Source organism: Homalodisca vitripennis, chromosome 4 (assembly GCF_021130785.1).
Source record: "Homalodisca vitripennis isolate AUS2020 chromosome 4, UT_GWSS_2.1, whole genome shotgun sequence".
Taxonomy (NCBI): Eukaryota; Metazoa; Arthropoda; class Insecta; order Hemiptera; family Cicadellidae; genus Homalodisca; species Homalodisca vitripennis.
Window position 1 is genome coordinate 205545651 of NC_060210.1, and position 14620 is coordinate 205560270.

General features: G+C 38.9%; 1 protein-coding gene across 1 annotated transcript in view; it reads left to right on the top strand.

The window, feature by feature from the left end:
* Positions 1-14620, top strand: part of LOC124361390 — a 42464-nt gene that overhangs the window by 71 nt on the left and 27773 nt on the right. The window contains exons 2-8 of the mRNA XM_046815438.1: positions 45-161; positions 211-335; positions 502-661; positions 12820-13136; positions 13184-13483; positions 13531-13641; positions 13766-14020. Coding sequence (XP_046671394.1) covers positions 45-161; positions 211-335; positions 502-661; positions 12820-13136; positions 13184-13483; positions 13531-13641; positions 13766-14020 — 1385 coding nt within the window. The remainder of the gene's footprint in view (positions 1-44; positions 162-210; positions 336-501; positions 662-12819; positions 13137-13183; positions 13484-13530; positions 13642-13765; positions 14021-14620) is intronic.

Consider the following 14620-nt stretch of genomic DNA (forward strand, 5'->3'; position numbering starts at 1 on the left):
ACATGTCCATAGTGATAAGTAAACAGTGTGCCATTGTTTGACAGAAGCGTCCAGTGAGGAGGCCACGGCCAGCCTGTTGTCCATCGTGTGGGAAGTATGGGTTCCTAACCAGTTGGCCACCTTCACACAACTGACTCTGTTCTACCTGAACCAGTGGTATCGTGAATACATGTCCATAGTGATAAGTAACAGAGTGCCATTGTTTGACAGAAGCGTCCAGTGAGGAAGCCACGGCCAGCCTGTTGTCCATCGTGTGGGAAGTATGGGTTCCTAACCAGTTGGCCACCTTCACACAACTGACTCTGTTCGACCTGAACCAGTGGTATCGTGAATACATGTCCATAGTGATAAGTAACAGAGTGCCATTGTTTGACAGAAGCGTCCAGTGAGGAAGCCACGGCCAGCCTGTTGTCCATCGTGTGGGAAGTATGGGTTCCTAACCAGTTGGCCACCTTCACACAACTGACTCTGTTCGACCTGAACCAGTGGTATCGTGAATACATGCCCCAGTCATCGGACATCGAATACTCCCACTTCATGGCACACTTCTGCCTGCCGGACGGACCTCTGCTGGACGTCAGTGTCGTCCAGAGTTCTATCCGACAGTTTGCCACCCTCCAACCGGTTGATGAGCACTTCTTCCCTACTGCTACCACCTTCCGTAAGATCACTGTAGTGAAAAAACTGTAACACTTAGGAGATTCTTTTTAAGTTTGTTATTGTTAATTGAAGGTTTGAACGGATAATAGGATTTCGGATATTTGCCATCATTTTATGTTACATAATGTAAAACACTAAGTTTCAAGGATTGAAATCCATCATCTTAGTCAGGTGTAAGAAATTTAATGTAGATCCAGAATCAAGGAAAGTATCCAATAATCGTTTAAACATCTAAATCACAAGCACCAATATTTTCTTCCAAGCGATAAGTGGATTCTTAATGTATAGACAATAAACACAACTTCTTTATTTACATTTTCGTTAATGGTGTAAAGTTAATATATCAATGTTAAAAGATTGTTATAAAAACTTGCCATAAAACATGTTACATTTTCCAAATTACTTCAGGGAAAATTTAAAAATTGTTTAAAAATTATTTGTACAAGATTTGTAAAACATTATTGTAGCTCCTTTTTTCAGTTTCTTTCCATTCTTTCTTTGCAGCTTCAGTGGTAGATAGTTGTAGTTATGTTGACTTTCTTTCAAACGTTGTTGAATGATGACTTAGTAGGCAGTACCTACACATAGCCTCACTTCTAGAATATAAAGACAATAGAATATCTGCAGCTTCAGTAGTAGATAGTTGTTGTTATGTTGGCTTTCTTTCAAACGTTGTTGAATGATAACTTAGTAGGCTGTACCTACACATAGCCTCACTTCTAGAATATAAAGACCAGTGGCGTCGGGCCGGGGGGGCACGTGCCCCCCCCCCAACATTATGCAAAAAAAGAAAAAAAATAATATAAATTATCTTTAAATTACGTATATGTATACACTAAAAGTTACGAATGAATAACTAATATAGATCCCCCGTTAGTCTATTTTTCTGTATGCATCTAATTTGATTCTGTGTGTGTAAAGTATGCGCGTGTTACAACTAAATTTACAAGTGCCGGTGAGCCGACTCTGGCCGGTTGCGCCCGAGCTGGAGCAGCCGATCGAATGCACCCGAGCCCAGCCGACGCCGGCCGAGGGCCTCCGAGCATTGACGACGCCTGGCGGAGGGATATCATACCAGCTCAGTGCGCGTGTGTTGTGTTGTGTAGGTGGTCGCCACGTTTTATTCGTTCAATAAGCTTATTGTTACTAGCTGAGCTGCTATTGTTTGTGTAATTTTTGCGGATGTTCGTTTGTTATCATGTCTAAGAAACAGTCCTCTGTACTAACATTCTTTAAAAAACTTGGAAATTCAAGTGAAAGTGTAAATGAAGATAGACATTTAGCGGGAAGTAGCACTGGAGGTAGCGTTGGTGATGAATCGCCATCTTGTTTACGCCCAGATCGTGATGCTACATTCCAGGGCGAAAGTAGAGATCCTTCATTGGGAGTACAAAGTGCAGATATTGCAAAAGGAGCATTTCAGCCTGTTGATTGTTTTAAGGTAAGCAAGATTCAATCCAAATCGAGGCAGTTCAAAGAATCCTGGTACAGTGAATTTAATTGGGTCGAATATAGCCCCATTAAAGACGCTGCATTTTGTTACCCATGCCGACTATTTTGTCAACATAAGTCTGGTCGCGGGGAGGAGTCATTCACTAAACTGGGCATGAACAATTGGAAGAAAGCTTTGGAAAAATTCAGGAAACATGAGAATAGTGAAATGCATCAAAAATCTAAACAGTTTCTCAATGAGTATAGAAAAGCAGGAAGCACGGTAGCAGATTCGTTGTCCTCGGCACATACTAAAATGGTTGAGATGAATAGGAGGTATTTAAAATTCATAATTGAAAACATCCTATTCCTTGGAAAACAGAATCTTGCCTTAAGAGGACATGATGAGAGTACTGCTTCATTTAACAGGGGGAACTTTATAGAACTGCTACAACTGAGATCTACTCAAATGGAGGAAGGAATCCAAACATTAATGAAATCCCCAGTCCATTCATACAAAAGTGCCCAGGTACAAAATGAGATAATAGATTGCATAAAAAGTGAAATGCTTCAACAAATTGTCCAAGAGGTGAGTGAGGCTTTGGCCTACTCAATTATTTGTGATGAAACTACGGATATTTCAACCCGTGAACAGCTTAGCATTTGCATTCGATACATTACTAAAATAGATGGACACATTAAAATCAATGAAAGGTTTTTGGGCTTCGTTGATGTGTCAGACACTACTGGTGAAAATTTACATCACACTATTAAACAGTATCTGCAGCAGTTGGGTATAAGCTTAAATAAAATGCACGGCCAGGCATATGATGGAGCTAGTAACATGAGCGGCAAATTCAAAGGTGTTGCCTCAAGGTTCCAAGAAGAAGAGCCTAAAGCTTTGTACACACACTGCCATGCCCACTTGCTTGATCTGGCTGTTCAGAGATTTTGTGAAGAAATAAGACAGCTTCGGAATTGCTTATCCATAGTAAATCACCTGTATAACTTAATTAATGCATCAGCTAACAGGTTTTCAATATTTGAATCAATATGTAAGCAAAGCGGAGAAACAAAAATGAAAAGACTGGTGAGCTTGTCTCGAACTAGATGGACAGTTCGACACAAAGCAATCCATGTAATTCTAGAGCAGCTCCCTGAAGTGTACGAAACTTTGGAAGTTATTGCAAACGATGTATCAAATCGTAAAATTGCAGCCGAAGCTGATGGTCTAGCCAAACAAATCAGCACATTTGAATTTGTATTCAGTTTAAAACTATTGCACAGCGTTTTGAGTCAGACTGATATACTCTCCAAAGAACTGCAGAGTGAATCTCTTGACATTTCTAAGGTTTTTGCAAAAGTTGAATCAGTCATTGACTGTTTAAAACTGGACAGAAATGATGATGGCTTTATTCAGATGTGGAATGAGTCAGAAGAACAGTGTAACAAATATGGTATGAAAGGTTTGTCAGTTGAAAGGCCTTCACTACCACGCAAACGGAAGATTCCGAAAAAACTTGAAGCTAGTAGTAGCTCTTCAGATGCTGCATTTCATCAATCACCTGAACCTGAACCTGAACAGATGTTCAAGACTGGCATTTACTTTGCTGCTTTAGACACAGTAATTGTAAACCTGCAATCTCGTTTTTCCAAGAACGATTATGATAAAATCAACTGCATTGCCCAGTTACTATTTAATTGGACCGAAATTGACAACAACGCTGTTATGGCAATCCAAAAGTTTTATAACTTGTCTTTAAGTTTCTCTGTACATCTTAAGTTTTTTCACTGTTATGCAAAGAACAATTTTGTCAAAACAGACAAAGCAACCACAAGAATAACGTTCCAAGAGTTGGCTGATTTTTTTATTGAGAATGATCTTCAAGCCAGTGCACCAGATGTTTGGCAGCTACTAGAAATATCACTTTCGTGGCCTATCACAACAGCAAGCGCAGAAAGATCGTTTTCTACACTACGAAGGCTAAAGACATTTCTTCGAAGCACCATGACAGAAGACCGCTTAAGTGGGCTTGCCCTGATGTCTATTGAGCAAGAATTGACGTCTGAATACATGAAAGATAAAAAACTAGATCTGTTAGTTGACAGATTTTCAAATCTAGCCGATAGGAGGCTAATGCTTCATTAGAAGTAACGAAAATTGGTTCGTTGAAAACCATTACTGTAGTTCTGTTCACCTTAAAACTTTGTCTTGTACACAAATTTGTTTTTGTGTTATAAATGTCCTTGCAGTTATGTCTAGAATAGAATAAACTTGTATAATTTGAAATTGAGTCTTTTTACAATCCATCAATATAGTAAAAATTGATTAAAACCAATGTTTAACAAAAATACACATATACTTTACTTTAGTTCTTAAGTGGTAGTTTTCAAAAAAGTTTCCACGGGACCACCCCCCCCCCCCCCCCCGGAGACCCCGTGCCCCCCCAAATTATTAGGTCACGCTACGCCTATGATAAAGACAATAGAATCTTTGCAGCTTCAGTGGTAGATAGTTGTAGTTATGTTGGCTTTCTTTCAAACGTTGTTGAATGATAACTTAGTAGGCAGTACCTACACATAGTCTCACTTCTAGAATATAAAGACAATAGAATCTTTGCAGGTTCAGTGGTAGATAGTTGAAGTTATGTTGGCTTTCTTTCAAACGTTGTTGAATGATGAGTTAGTAGACTGTACTACACATAGCCTCACTTCTATAATATAAAGACAATAGAATCTCTGCAGCTTCAGTAGTAGATAGTTGTAGTTATGTTGGCTTTCTTTCAAACGTTGTTGAATGATGACTTAGTAGGCTGTACCTACACATAGCCTCACTTCTAGAATATAAAGACAATAGAATCTTTGCAGCTTCAGTGGTAGATAGTTGTAGTTATGTTGGCTTTATTTCAAACGTTGTTGAATGATGACTTAGTAGGCTGTACCTACACATAGCCTCACTTCTAGAATATAAAGACAATAGAATCTCTGCAGCTTCAGTGGTAGATAGTTGTAGTTATGTTGGCTTTCTTTCAAACGTTGTTGAATGATGACTTAGTAGGCTGTACCTACACATAGCCTCACTTCTAGAATATAAAGACAATAGAATCTCTGCAGCTTCAGTAGTAGATAGTTGTAGTTATGTTGGCTTTCTTTCAAATGTTGTTGAATGATGACTTAGTAGGCTGTACCTACACATAGCCTCACTTCTAGAATATAAAGACAATAGAATATCTGCAGCTTCAGTGGTAGATAGTTGTTGTTATGTTGGCTTTCTTTCAAACGTTGTTGAATGATAACTTAGTAGGCAGTACCTACACATAGCCTCACTTCTAGAATATAAAGACAATAGAATCTTTGCAGCTTCAGTGGTAGATAGTTGTAGTTATGTTGGCTTTCTTTCAAACGTTGTTGAATGATGACTTAGTAGGCTGTACCTACACACAGCCTCACTTCTAGAATATAAAGACAATAGAATCTTTGCAGCTTCAGTGGTAGATAGTTGTAGTTATGTTGGCTTTATTTCAAACGTTGTTGAATGATGACTTAGTAGGCTGTACCTACACATAGCCTCACTTCTAGAATATAAAGACAATAGAATCTCTGCAGCTTCAGTAGTAGATAGTTGTAGTTATGTTGGCTTTCTTTCAAATGTTGTTGAATGATGACTTAGTAGGCTGTACCTACACATAGCCTCACTTCTAGAATATAAAGACAATAGAATATCTGCAGCTTCAGTGGTAGATAGTTGTAGTTATGTTGGCTTTCTTTCAAACGTTGTTGAATGATGACTTAGTAGACTGTACTACACATAGCCTCACTTCTAGAATATAAAGACAATAGAATCTTTGCAGGTTCAGTGGTAGATAGTTGAAGTTATGTTGGCTTTCTTTCAAACGTTGTTGAATGATGACTTAGTAGACTGTACTACACATAGCCTCACTTCTAGAATATAAAGACAATAGAATCTCTGCAGCTTCAGTAGTAGATAGTTGTAGTTATGTTGGCTTTCTTTCAAACGTTGTTGAATGATGACTTAGTAGACTGTACTACACATAGCCTCACTTCTAGAATATAAAGACAATAGAATCTTTGCAGGTTCAGTGGTAGATAGTTGTAGTTATGTTGGCTTTCTTTCAAACGTTGTTGAATGATGACTTAGTAGACTGTACTACACATAGCCTCACTTCTAGAATATAAAGACAATAGAATCTTTGCAGCTTCAGTGGTAGATAGTTGTAGTTATGTTGGCTTTCCTTCAAACGTTGTTGAATGATGACTTAGTAGGCTGTACCTACACATAGCCTCACTTCTAGAATATAAAGACAATAGAATCTCTGCAGCTTCAGTAGTAGATAGTTGTAGTTATGTTGGCTTTCTTTCAAATGTTGTTGAATGATGACTTAGTAGGCTGTACCTACACATAGCCTCACTTCTAGAATATAAAGACAATAGAATATCTGCAGCTTCAGTGGTAGATAGTTGTAGTTATGTTGGCTTTCTTTCAAACGTTGTTGAATGATGACTTAGTAGACTGTACTACACATAGCCTCACTTCTAGAATATAAAGACAATAGAATCTTTGCAGGTTCAGTGGTAGATAGTTGAAGTTATGTTGGCTTTCTTTCAAACGTTGTTGAATGATGACTTAGTAGACTGTACTACACATAGCCTCACTTCTAGAATATAAAGACAATAGAATCTCTGCAGCTTCAGTAGTAGATAGTTGTAGTTATGTTGGCTTTCTTTCAAACGTTGTTGAATGATGACTTAGTAGACTGTACTACACATAGCCTCACTTCTAGAATATAAAGACAATAGAATCTTTGCAGGTTCAGTGGTAGATAGTTGTAGTTATGTTGGCTTTCTTTCAAACGTTGTTGAATGATGACTTAGTAGACTGTACTACACATAGCCTCACTTCTAGAATATAAAGACAATAGAATCTTTGCAGCTTCAGTGGTAGATAGTTGTAGTTATGTTGGCTTTCCTTCAAACGTTGTTGAATGATGACTTAGTAGGCTGTACCTACACATAGCCTCACTTCTAGAATATAAAGACAATAGAATCTAGAATATAAGTAGAATATAAGAAAATTTTGTATTTGTTCTTCACCTGTAAACTCATGAACTAGTGGAATATTGTTTGTGTTTGTCCAACAACCAACTGAACTAACGTAGGCATTGTGCAATTCATTTGTTACAAACTGCATGTTAGAATCATTTCCCAAACTATTTTGAGACTGTTCAATTTCGTCAGTGACAGTGTTATTTACAATTTCATTAGCCTCAATGTCAATTAATTAATTTTGTCCTACTACACTACTATCATCACTACGATTAGAGGTCAGAATGTACTCACTCTGTCCATCGATGAAAACAAAGAACTTGAGTCAGATTCACAGTCACTATTACTCAGCTCACGATCAATGTCACTGTCAGTACACACAAGCTTACGTTTCTTATTTCGTTCCATTTTGTTCAACAATAGTTTCTAAACACTAACAAAACTTAACCTCAACCCTATTTCAGAAGAAAGAAGCCCATGTTGTGAGATTTACAACAAGAACAATGTAGGCTACAAGAACAAGCTTAAGAAGCACTTGATCGTTTATTAGGGGAATGAGATCTGTGGTATAGTACTGTAGAAACTGACAATCTGGTACTTAAGAAGCACTTGATCGTCTATTAGGGGGAAGAGATCTGTGGTATAGTACTGTAGAAGCTGACAATCTGGTACTTAAGAAGCACTTGATCGTTTATTAGGGGGATGAGATCTGTGGTATAGTACTGTATAAGCTGACAATCTGGTACTTAAGAAGCACTTGATCGTTTATTAGGGGGATGAGATCTGTGGTATAGTACTGTAGAAGCTGACAATCTGGTACTTAAGAAGCACTTGATCGTTTATTAGGGGGATGAGATCTGTGCTATAGTACTGTAGAAGCTCACAATCTGGTACTTAAGAAGCACTTGATCGTTTATTAGGGGGATGAGATCTGTGCTATAGTACTGTAGAAGCTGACAATCTGGTACTTAAGAAGCACTTGATCGTTTATTAGGGGGATGAGATCTGTGGTATAGTACTGTAGAAGCTCACAATCTGGTACTTAAGAAGCACTTGATCGTTTATTAGGGGGATGAGATCTGTGCTATAGTACTGTAGAAGCTGACAATCTGGTACTTAAGAAGCACTTGATCGTTTATTAGGGGGATGAGATCTGTGCTATAGTACTGTAGAAGCTCACAATCTGGTACTTAAGAAGCACTTGATCGTTTATTAGGGGGATGAGATCTGTGCTATAGTACTGTAGAAGCTCACAATCTGGTACTTAAGAAGCACTTGATCGTTTATTAGGGGGATGAGATCTGTGGTATAGTACTGTAGAAGCTCACAATCTGGTACTTAGAAGTACTCGATCTTTTATTAGGTGGATGAGATCTGTGGTATAGTACTGTAGAAGCTCACAATCTGGTACTTAAGAAGCACTTGATCGTTTATTAGGGGGATGAGATCTGTGGTATAGTACTGTAGAAGCTCACAATCTGGTACTTAGAAGTACTCGATCTTTTATTAGGTGGATGAGATCTGTGCTATAGTACTGTAGAAGCTCACAATCTGGTACTTAACCCTTTGACCGCCAACGTCCGATTGATCGGACAGTGTAGGTTTATGCCAAAACCGCCAACGTCCGACTGATCGGACAGCCTAGGTTCGTTCCAAAACCGCCAACGTCCGACCGATCGGACGTTCAGGAAAAAATATTTTTTAAATATACATATGAACTTTAAAAGTTTGTGTCGACACTGTTCGACTTCCTTTTGACTAAATAAGATGATATGTGAACAATTTTAATGTTGGCAGTCCTGGAGACCTTGACTCAGCTGTTTGTTTACTTCTCTAACTCGCCGAGCGTGCGCTAGTGTTTACGACCAACCTATTTGCCAAGTTCCCGCCTTTCTCATAGATGCCTACTTGGTTTTTTGTTTAGTTTTTCTCTGAAGTTAGTGATCTGTATTATTTGTGCAAGATGAGTCGTTCGCCGGTGAGTGACAACACAATCCACAATATTATTGTTGAGGACGAATTTCTTAGTGATAGTGAAATAAACAATTTGCAAAACAGTTCGTCATCTGAAGTAAGTGAAAGTGAAGCTGATGATACTGACTTGGATCCTAGTTATACTCCTACCCCTAGTACAAGTTGTAATTTTCAAGGAACTTTAGCTAGCAATAGGCCTGTAAATAGGTCAGTAATTTCGTCATCTGAGGATGAAGATCGAAGTGCAGCAACTACAACTACCCCGCGGCCACGTGGCCGGCCCCGCCTTCCTGAAAACATCTCAAGCAGTGAGTCTAATAGCGACGATGATCAGTGGGAAAATATAGAGGAAAACAATGACCCTGGGTATAACCATTCTTTTCAGTTCAATGAAATTCCTGGCTGTAAACATTGTCCTCCTCGAAATTCAGCCCCCATAACTTATTTTGATCTTTATTTCCCTATGACTTTTTTGAACATATTAGTGACCTACACTAACTTGTATGCTAGAAATTTTATTCAACAAAACCTCCATAAATTAGGAAATCACAGCAGAAGTCGAGCTTGGAGGCCTGTCAGCTTTGTTGAGATAAAAGCTTTCCTAGCTGTTGTAATAAATATGGGTTTGAATAAAAAGCCTACGATTGAGTCATATTGGAGTACAAAGTCATCCCAGAATTCACCTTGGTTCGGGAAAATGTTTTCTAGAAATAGATTCGAATCAATTCTGAAATTTTTCCATATGCTAGATACGCGACACTTGCCTTCACCAAAGGAGCCTGGATATGACCCATGTGCTCGATTTGCTCCTATTGTTGATCATGCTAACAATGTATTCAAGCATTACTATGCACCAAATAAACAGCTGTCTATTGACGAAAGTTTAGTGGGCACTAAAAATCACACACAGCTGCTACAGTACCTGCCCAACAAGCACCATCATAAGTGGGGAGTAAAATTGTGGTTGTTATGCGACAGTGTTACTCACTACTGTTTATCTTTTTTTTGCTACAAGGGTAAAAGAGATACAGAACAAAGCAATGGACGTGTCAAACATGGACTTGGGTATACTGTTGTAATGAAATTGTTAGAAATGGGAAACTACTTGAACAAAGGGTTTCATGTATTTGTCGACAACTTTTTCACCTCATTTCCGTTGGCCAATGATTTGTACGCAAAACTTACTCATCTGACAGGCACTTTACGAATAAACAGGCAAGGAATACCCCCTACCCTTACACAAAAATTTGGTGTAGGGCAAACTAAATATTGTCGCAAAGGAAAAATGCTTTTGGTTGCTGCCCGATTGAAAAAATCGCAAAAAAAGCAAGTACTTCTCTTGTCAACTAATGCTGAGGCAAAAAGTGAGTTGAAAAGTAAAAAACGGGGAAATAAAGTATTTATTACCAGCAAGCCTTCTGTCATTCGTCAGTATAACTCCTATATGGGTGGCGTAGACACGTCAGACCAAATGTTGTATTGTTACCTGGACGAACGACGTACGCTTAAATATTGGCTAAAGGTAACATTCCACATTTTTGGACGGATGATTGTCAACCTATATGTCCTATACAAAAATAACACAGACAATCCGATATCGAGACTAGATTTTACTGTGGCACTAGTCGAAGGACTTGCTGCCGAGTGGCTCGGTGACCAAGCGCCAGTTCAAGCACAACGTGCTGGCAATGAACCTCTTGACCTATTACCTGGTGGAAAAGAAAGAAATTGCTCTGTGTGTAGTAGGTTGAGCACAGCCCAAGGTGGCAAAAGGAAGAAAAGTAGGTACATTTGCAAAAACTGCAAGAAAAGTGTTCACCCTTTGTGCTTGCCGAAACATACATGCTAAAGGAATGTGAACTGATTGTATATATTTGTAAATATGCTTCTTTACTAATATTTGATAATGTTATTTGTGTATTTTCCTGTGTTCTTTGAAGAAACACTTTTAAATTGACAATTATCAGTACCTATAAAACTTCCATTACTATAACACGTAAGTATTTTTAAGCTTATTTAATATAAGTAGCTCTTGAAATATTAGATTATTTTCAAATGTTAACATTTCAAATTTACTTTTGTAAACACACTAATTTTCTAGATAGAGTTCTAAAAATTTGTAAATAGTTAGATATGTAACAAGTGCACAAAATACAAATGTTTGCGATGTATAAAAATATTTTTTTTACCACTGATTTTTTAGTCTAAAGTTAATTTTTTAAATAAAAATATTTTTACTTTAGGCGTTATCACATTATAGAAAACTTTTTTTTATATGTAGTGTTATTTAATCAACACTATTCGATAGCGTATACAATATGCTAGAAAACAAAAAAAAAATCGTTCCATTTGCATAAAAAATAAGGATAGCACAGAGCGGAACGTAAAAGGTTGTTAAAACGTCAATTATGCCTTGGCGGTATTGGGTAGTACAGCGGCTGAGACGCCTGGCGGCGACGGGTAAGGCCGCGGTCTCGGGCGCTGGCGTTCAAAGGGTTAAGAAGTACTTGATCGTTTATTAGGGGGATGAGATCTGTGGTATAGTACTGTAGAAGCTCACAATATGGTACTTAAGAAGCACTTCATCGTTTATTAGGGGGATGAGATCTGTGCTAAAGTACTGTAGAAGCTGACAATCTGGTACTTAAGAAGCACTTGATCGTTTATTAGGGGGATGAGACCTGTGCTAAAGTACTGTAGAAGCTGACAATCTGGTACTTAAGAAGCACTTGATCGTTTATTAGGGGGATGAGATCTGTGCTATAGTACTGTAGAAGCTGACAATCTGGTACTTAAGAAGCACTAGATCGTTTATTAGGGGGATGAGATCTGTGCTAAAGTACTGTAGAAGCTGACAATTTGGTACTTATGAAGCACTTGATCGTTTATTAGGGGGATGAGATCTGTGGTATAGTACTGTTGAAGCTCACAATCTGGTACTTAAGAAGCACTTGATCGTTTATTAGGGGGATGAGATCTGTGCTAAAGTACTGTAGAAGCTGACAATCTGGTACTTATGAAGCACTTGATCGTTTATTAGGGGGATGAGATCTGTACTATAGTACTGTAGAAGCTCACAATCTGGTACTTAGAAGTACTCGATCTTTTAGTATATTACTGAAAACATAACAGTAGTGGAATTCACAACAACACAAACAGTATAGTTATTATGCTGGTATTGAAGTAAATAGTAGTTTAGAACATTTTAAAAGAATAAGGTTCACCATGAACTATTTATTTCATCCTTGACATTTAAACAAAGCCTGAAAGGAAATTGTATTTTTGCTTGCTTAATATTCTAATTACTTTCATTATTGATGTGTTTGTCATATGTATGCTTAGAAAAACAAAAAATGTAGTTTTATTGATCTTTTTTATGCTTACAGAACAATATAAAAATTATTCCAACATTACAAAATACCTAATTATCTTGAATCTTATCTTAATTACCTAATTATCTTGAATCCAAGGTTATTATAAATTTTTTTAAACCTTTTGGCTCATTTGCATGAGCTGGATGAGTCAGGTGACGACTTGTGTCCACCACGACACTCAATGAGGTGTGCCTGCAGGCAATAAAGGATGGGGGTCCCAGTGCGTTGCTCTTGCCTATACAAGCTCTGCATTCAGGCCTTCATCAAACCTTTGCTCATGGATGTTGTAATGTGTCTTTGTGCACACCTGTTACAGAGTGTGTGTGCCTCCAGCAGACTCAGGTGACGACTTGTGTCCACCACGACACTCAAGAGGTGTGCCTGCAGGCAATAAAGGATGGGGGTCCCAGTGCGTTGCTCTTGCCTATACAAGCTCTGCATTCAGGCCTTCATCAAACCTTTGCTCATGGATGTTGTAATGTGTCTTTGTGCACACCTGTTACAGAGTGTGTGTTCCTCCAGCAGACTCAGGTGACGACTTGTGTCCACCACGGCACTCAAGAGGTGTGCCTGCAGGCAATAAAGGATGGGGGTCCCAGTCAGGCCTTCATCAAACCTTTGCTCATGGATGTTGTAATGTGTCTTTGTGCACACCTGTTACAGAGTGTGTGTTCCTCCAGCAGACTCAGGTGACGACTTGTGTCCACCACGACACTCAAGAGGTGTGCCTGCAGGCAATAAAGGATGGGGGTCCCAGTGCGTTGCTCTTGCCTATACAAGCTCTGCATTCAGGCCTTCATCAAACCTTTGCTCATGGATGTTGTAATGTGTCTTTGTGCACACCTGTTACAGAGTGTGTGTGCCTCCAGCAGACTCAGGTGACGACTTGTGTCCACCACGGCACTCAAGAGGTGTGCCTGCAGGCAATAAAGGATGGGGGTCCCAGTCAGGCCTTCATCAAACCTTTGCTCATGGATGTTGTAATGTGTCTTTGTGCACACCTGTTACAGAGTGTGTGTGCCTCCAGCAGACTCAGGTGACGACTTGTGTCCACCACGGCACTCAAGAGGTGTGCCTGCAGGCAATAAAGGATGGGGGTCCCAGTCAGGCCTTCATCAAACCTTTGCTCATGGATGTTGTAATGTGTCTTTGTGCACACCTGTTACAGAGTGTGTGTGCCTCCAGCAGACTCAGGTGACGACTTGTGTCCACCACGGCACTCAAGAGGTGTGCCTGCAGGCTATTAAGGATGGAGGTCCCAGTCAGGCTTTCATCAAACCTTTGCTCATGGATGTTGTAATGTGTCTTTGTGCACACCTGTTACAGAGTGTGTGTGCCTCCAGCAGACTCAGGTGACGACTTGTGTCCACCACGGCACTCAAGAGGTGTGCCTGCAGGCTATAAAGGATGGAGGTCCCAGTGCGTTGCTCTTGCCGTCCCGTCTATACAAGCTCTGCATTCAGGCCGGCATCAAACCTTTACTCTTGGATGTCAGTAGCCCTAACTCTTCTCACAGTGTGAGTGTCATATTTTGTTCATAAACATTTTTTAATCTGAAATTCAAAAGTAGCAGCGGTTGGATTGTGTGAAAAAATTGTGCAGGACAAAAATCACTATGCCGCTATTTTTATTTATTTGTAAATAAGAAAATGTCTCTTTGTTGAGAATTAAATTTCTAATCATATTACGTCTAATTATTTATGTTGGTACTTAAAATTAAAAGAAAATCAGGTGTCATAAATAATTTTAATGATTCTGTTTGTCATTAGCTGAGCATTAGTAAAACCTATCACTCGAGGAAGTGGAAGAATTAAACTTCTGTCTGTCTGTATGCATAATACCTCGAGAACAAACTAATCTTTAGTGTTGAAACATTGCATTACGCTTCATTTATATATAAGCAACACCAAGTTAAATGATGGTCATGTCACTCTATGTGATTTGGCTGAGCGATAGTGAACATTTTTACATTTGTATTCTGGGTAACCGTGACAGCAGTAAGAAAATCGCAGACAGTATAAATTTGTTAGCCAACTGAGTGCAGACTTTGAGTTTCAGCTGATTTGTAATTAGCTGTTCTAATTAGTACCTGATTTCCGCCAGGCTCCCAAATGTTT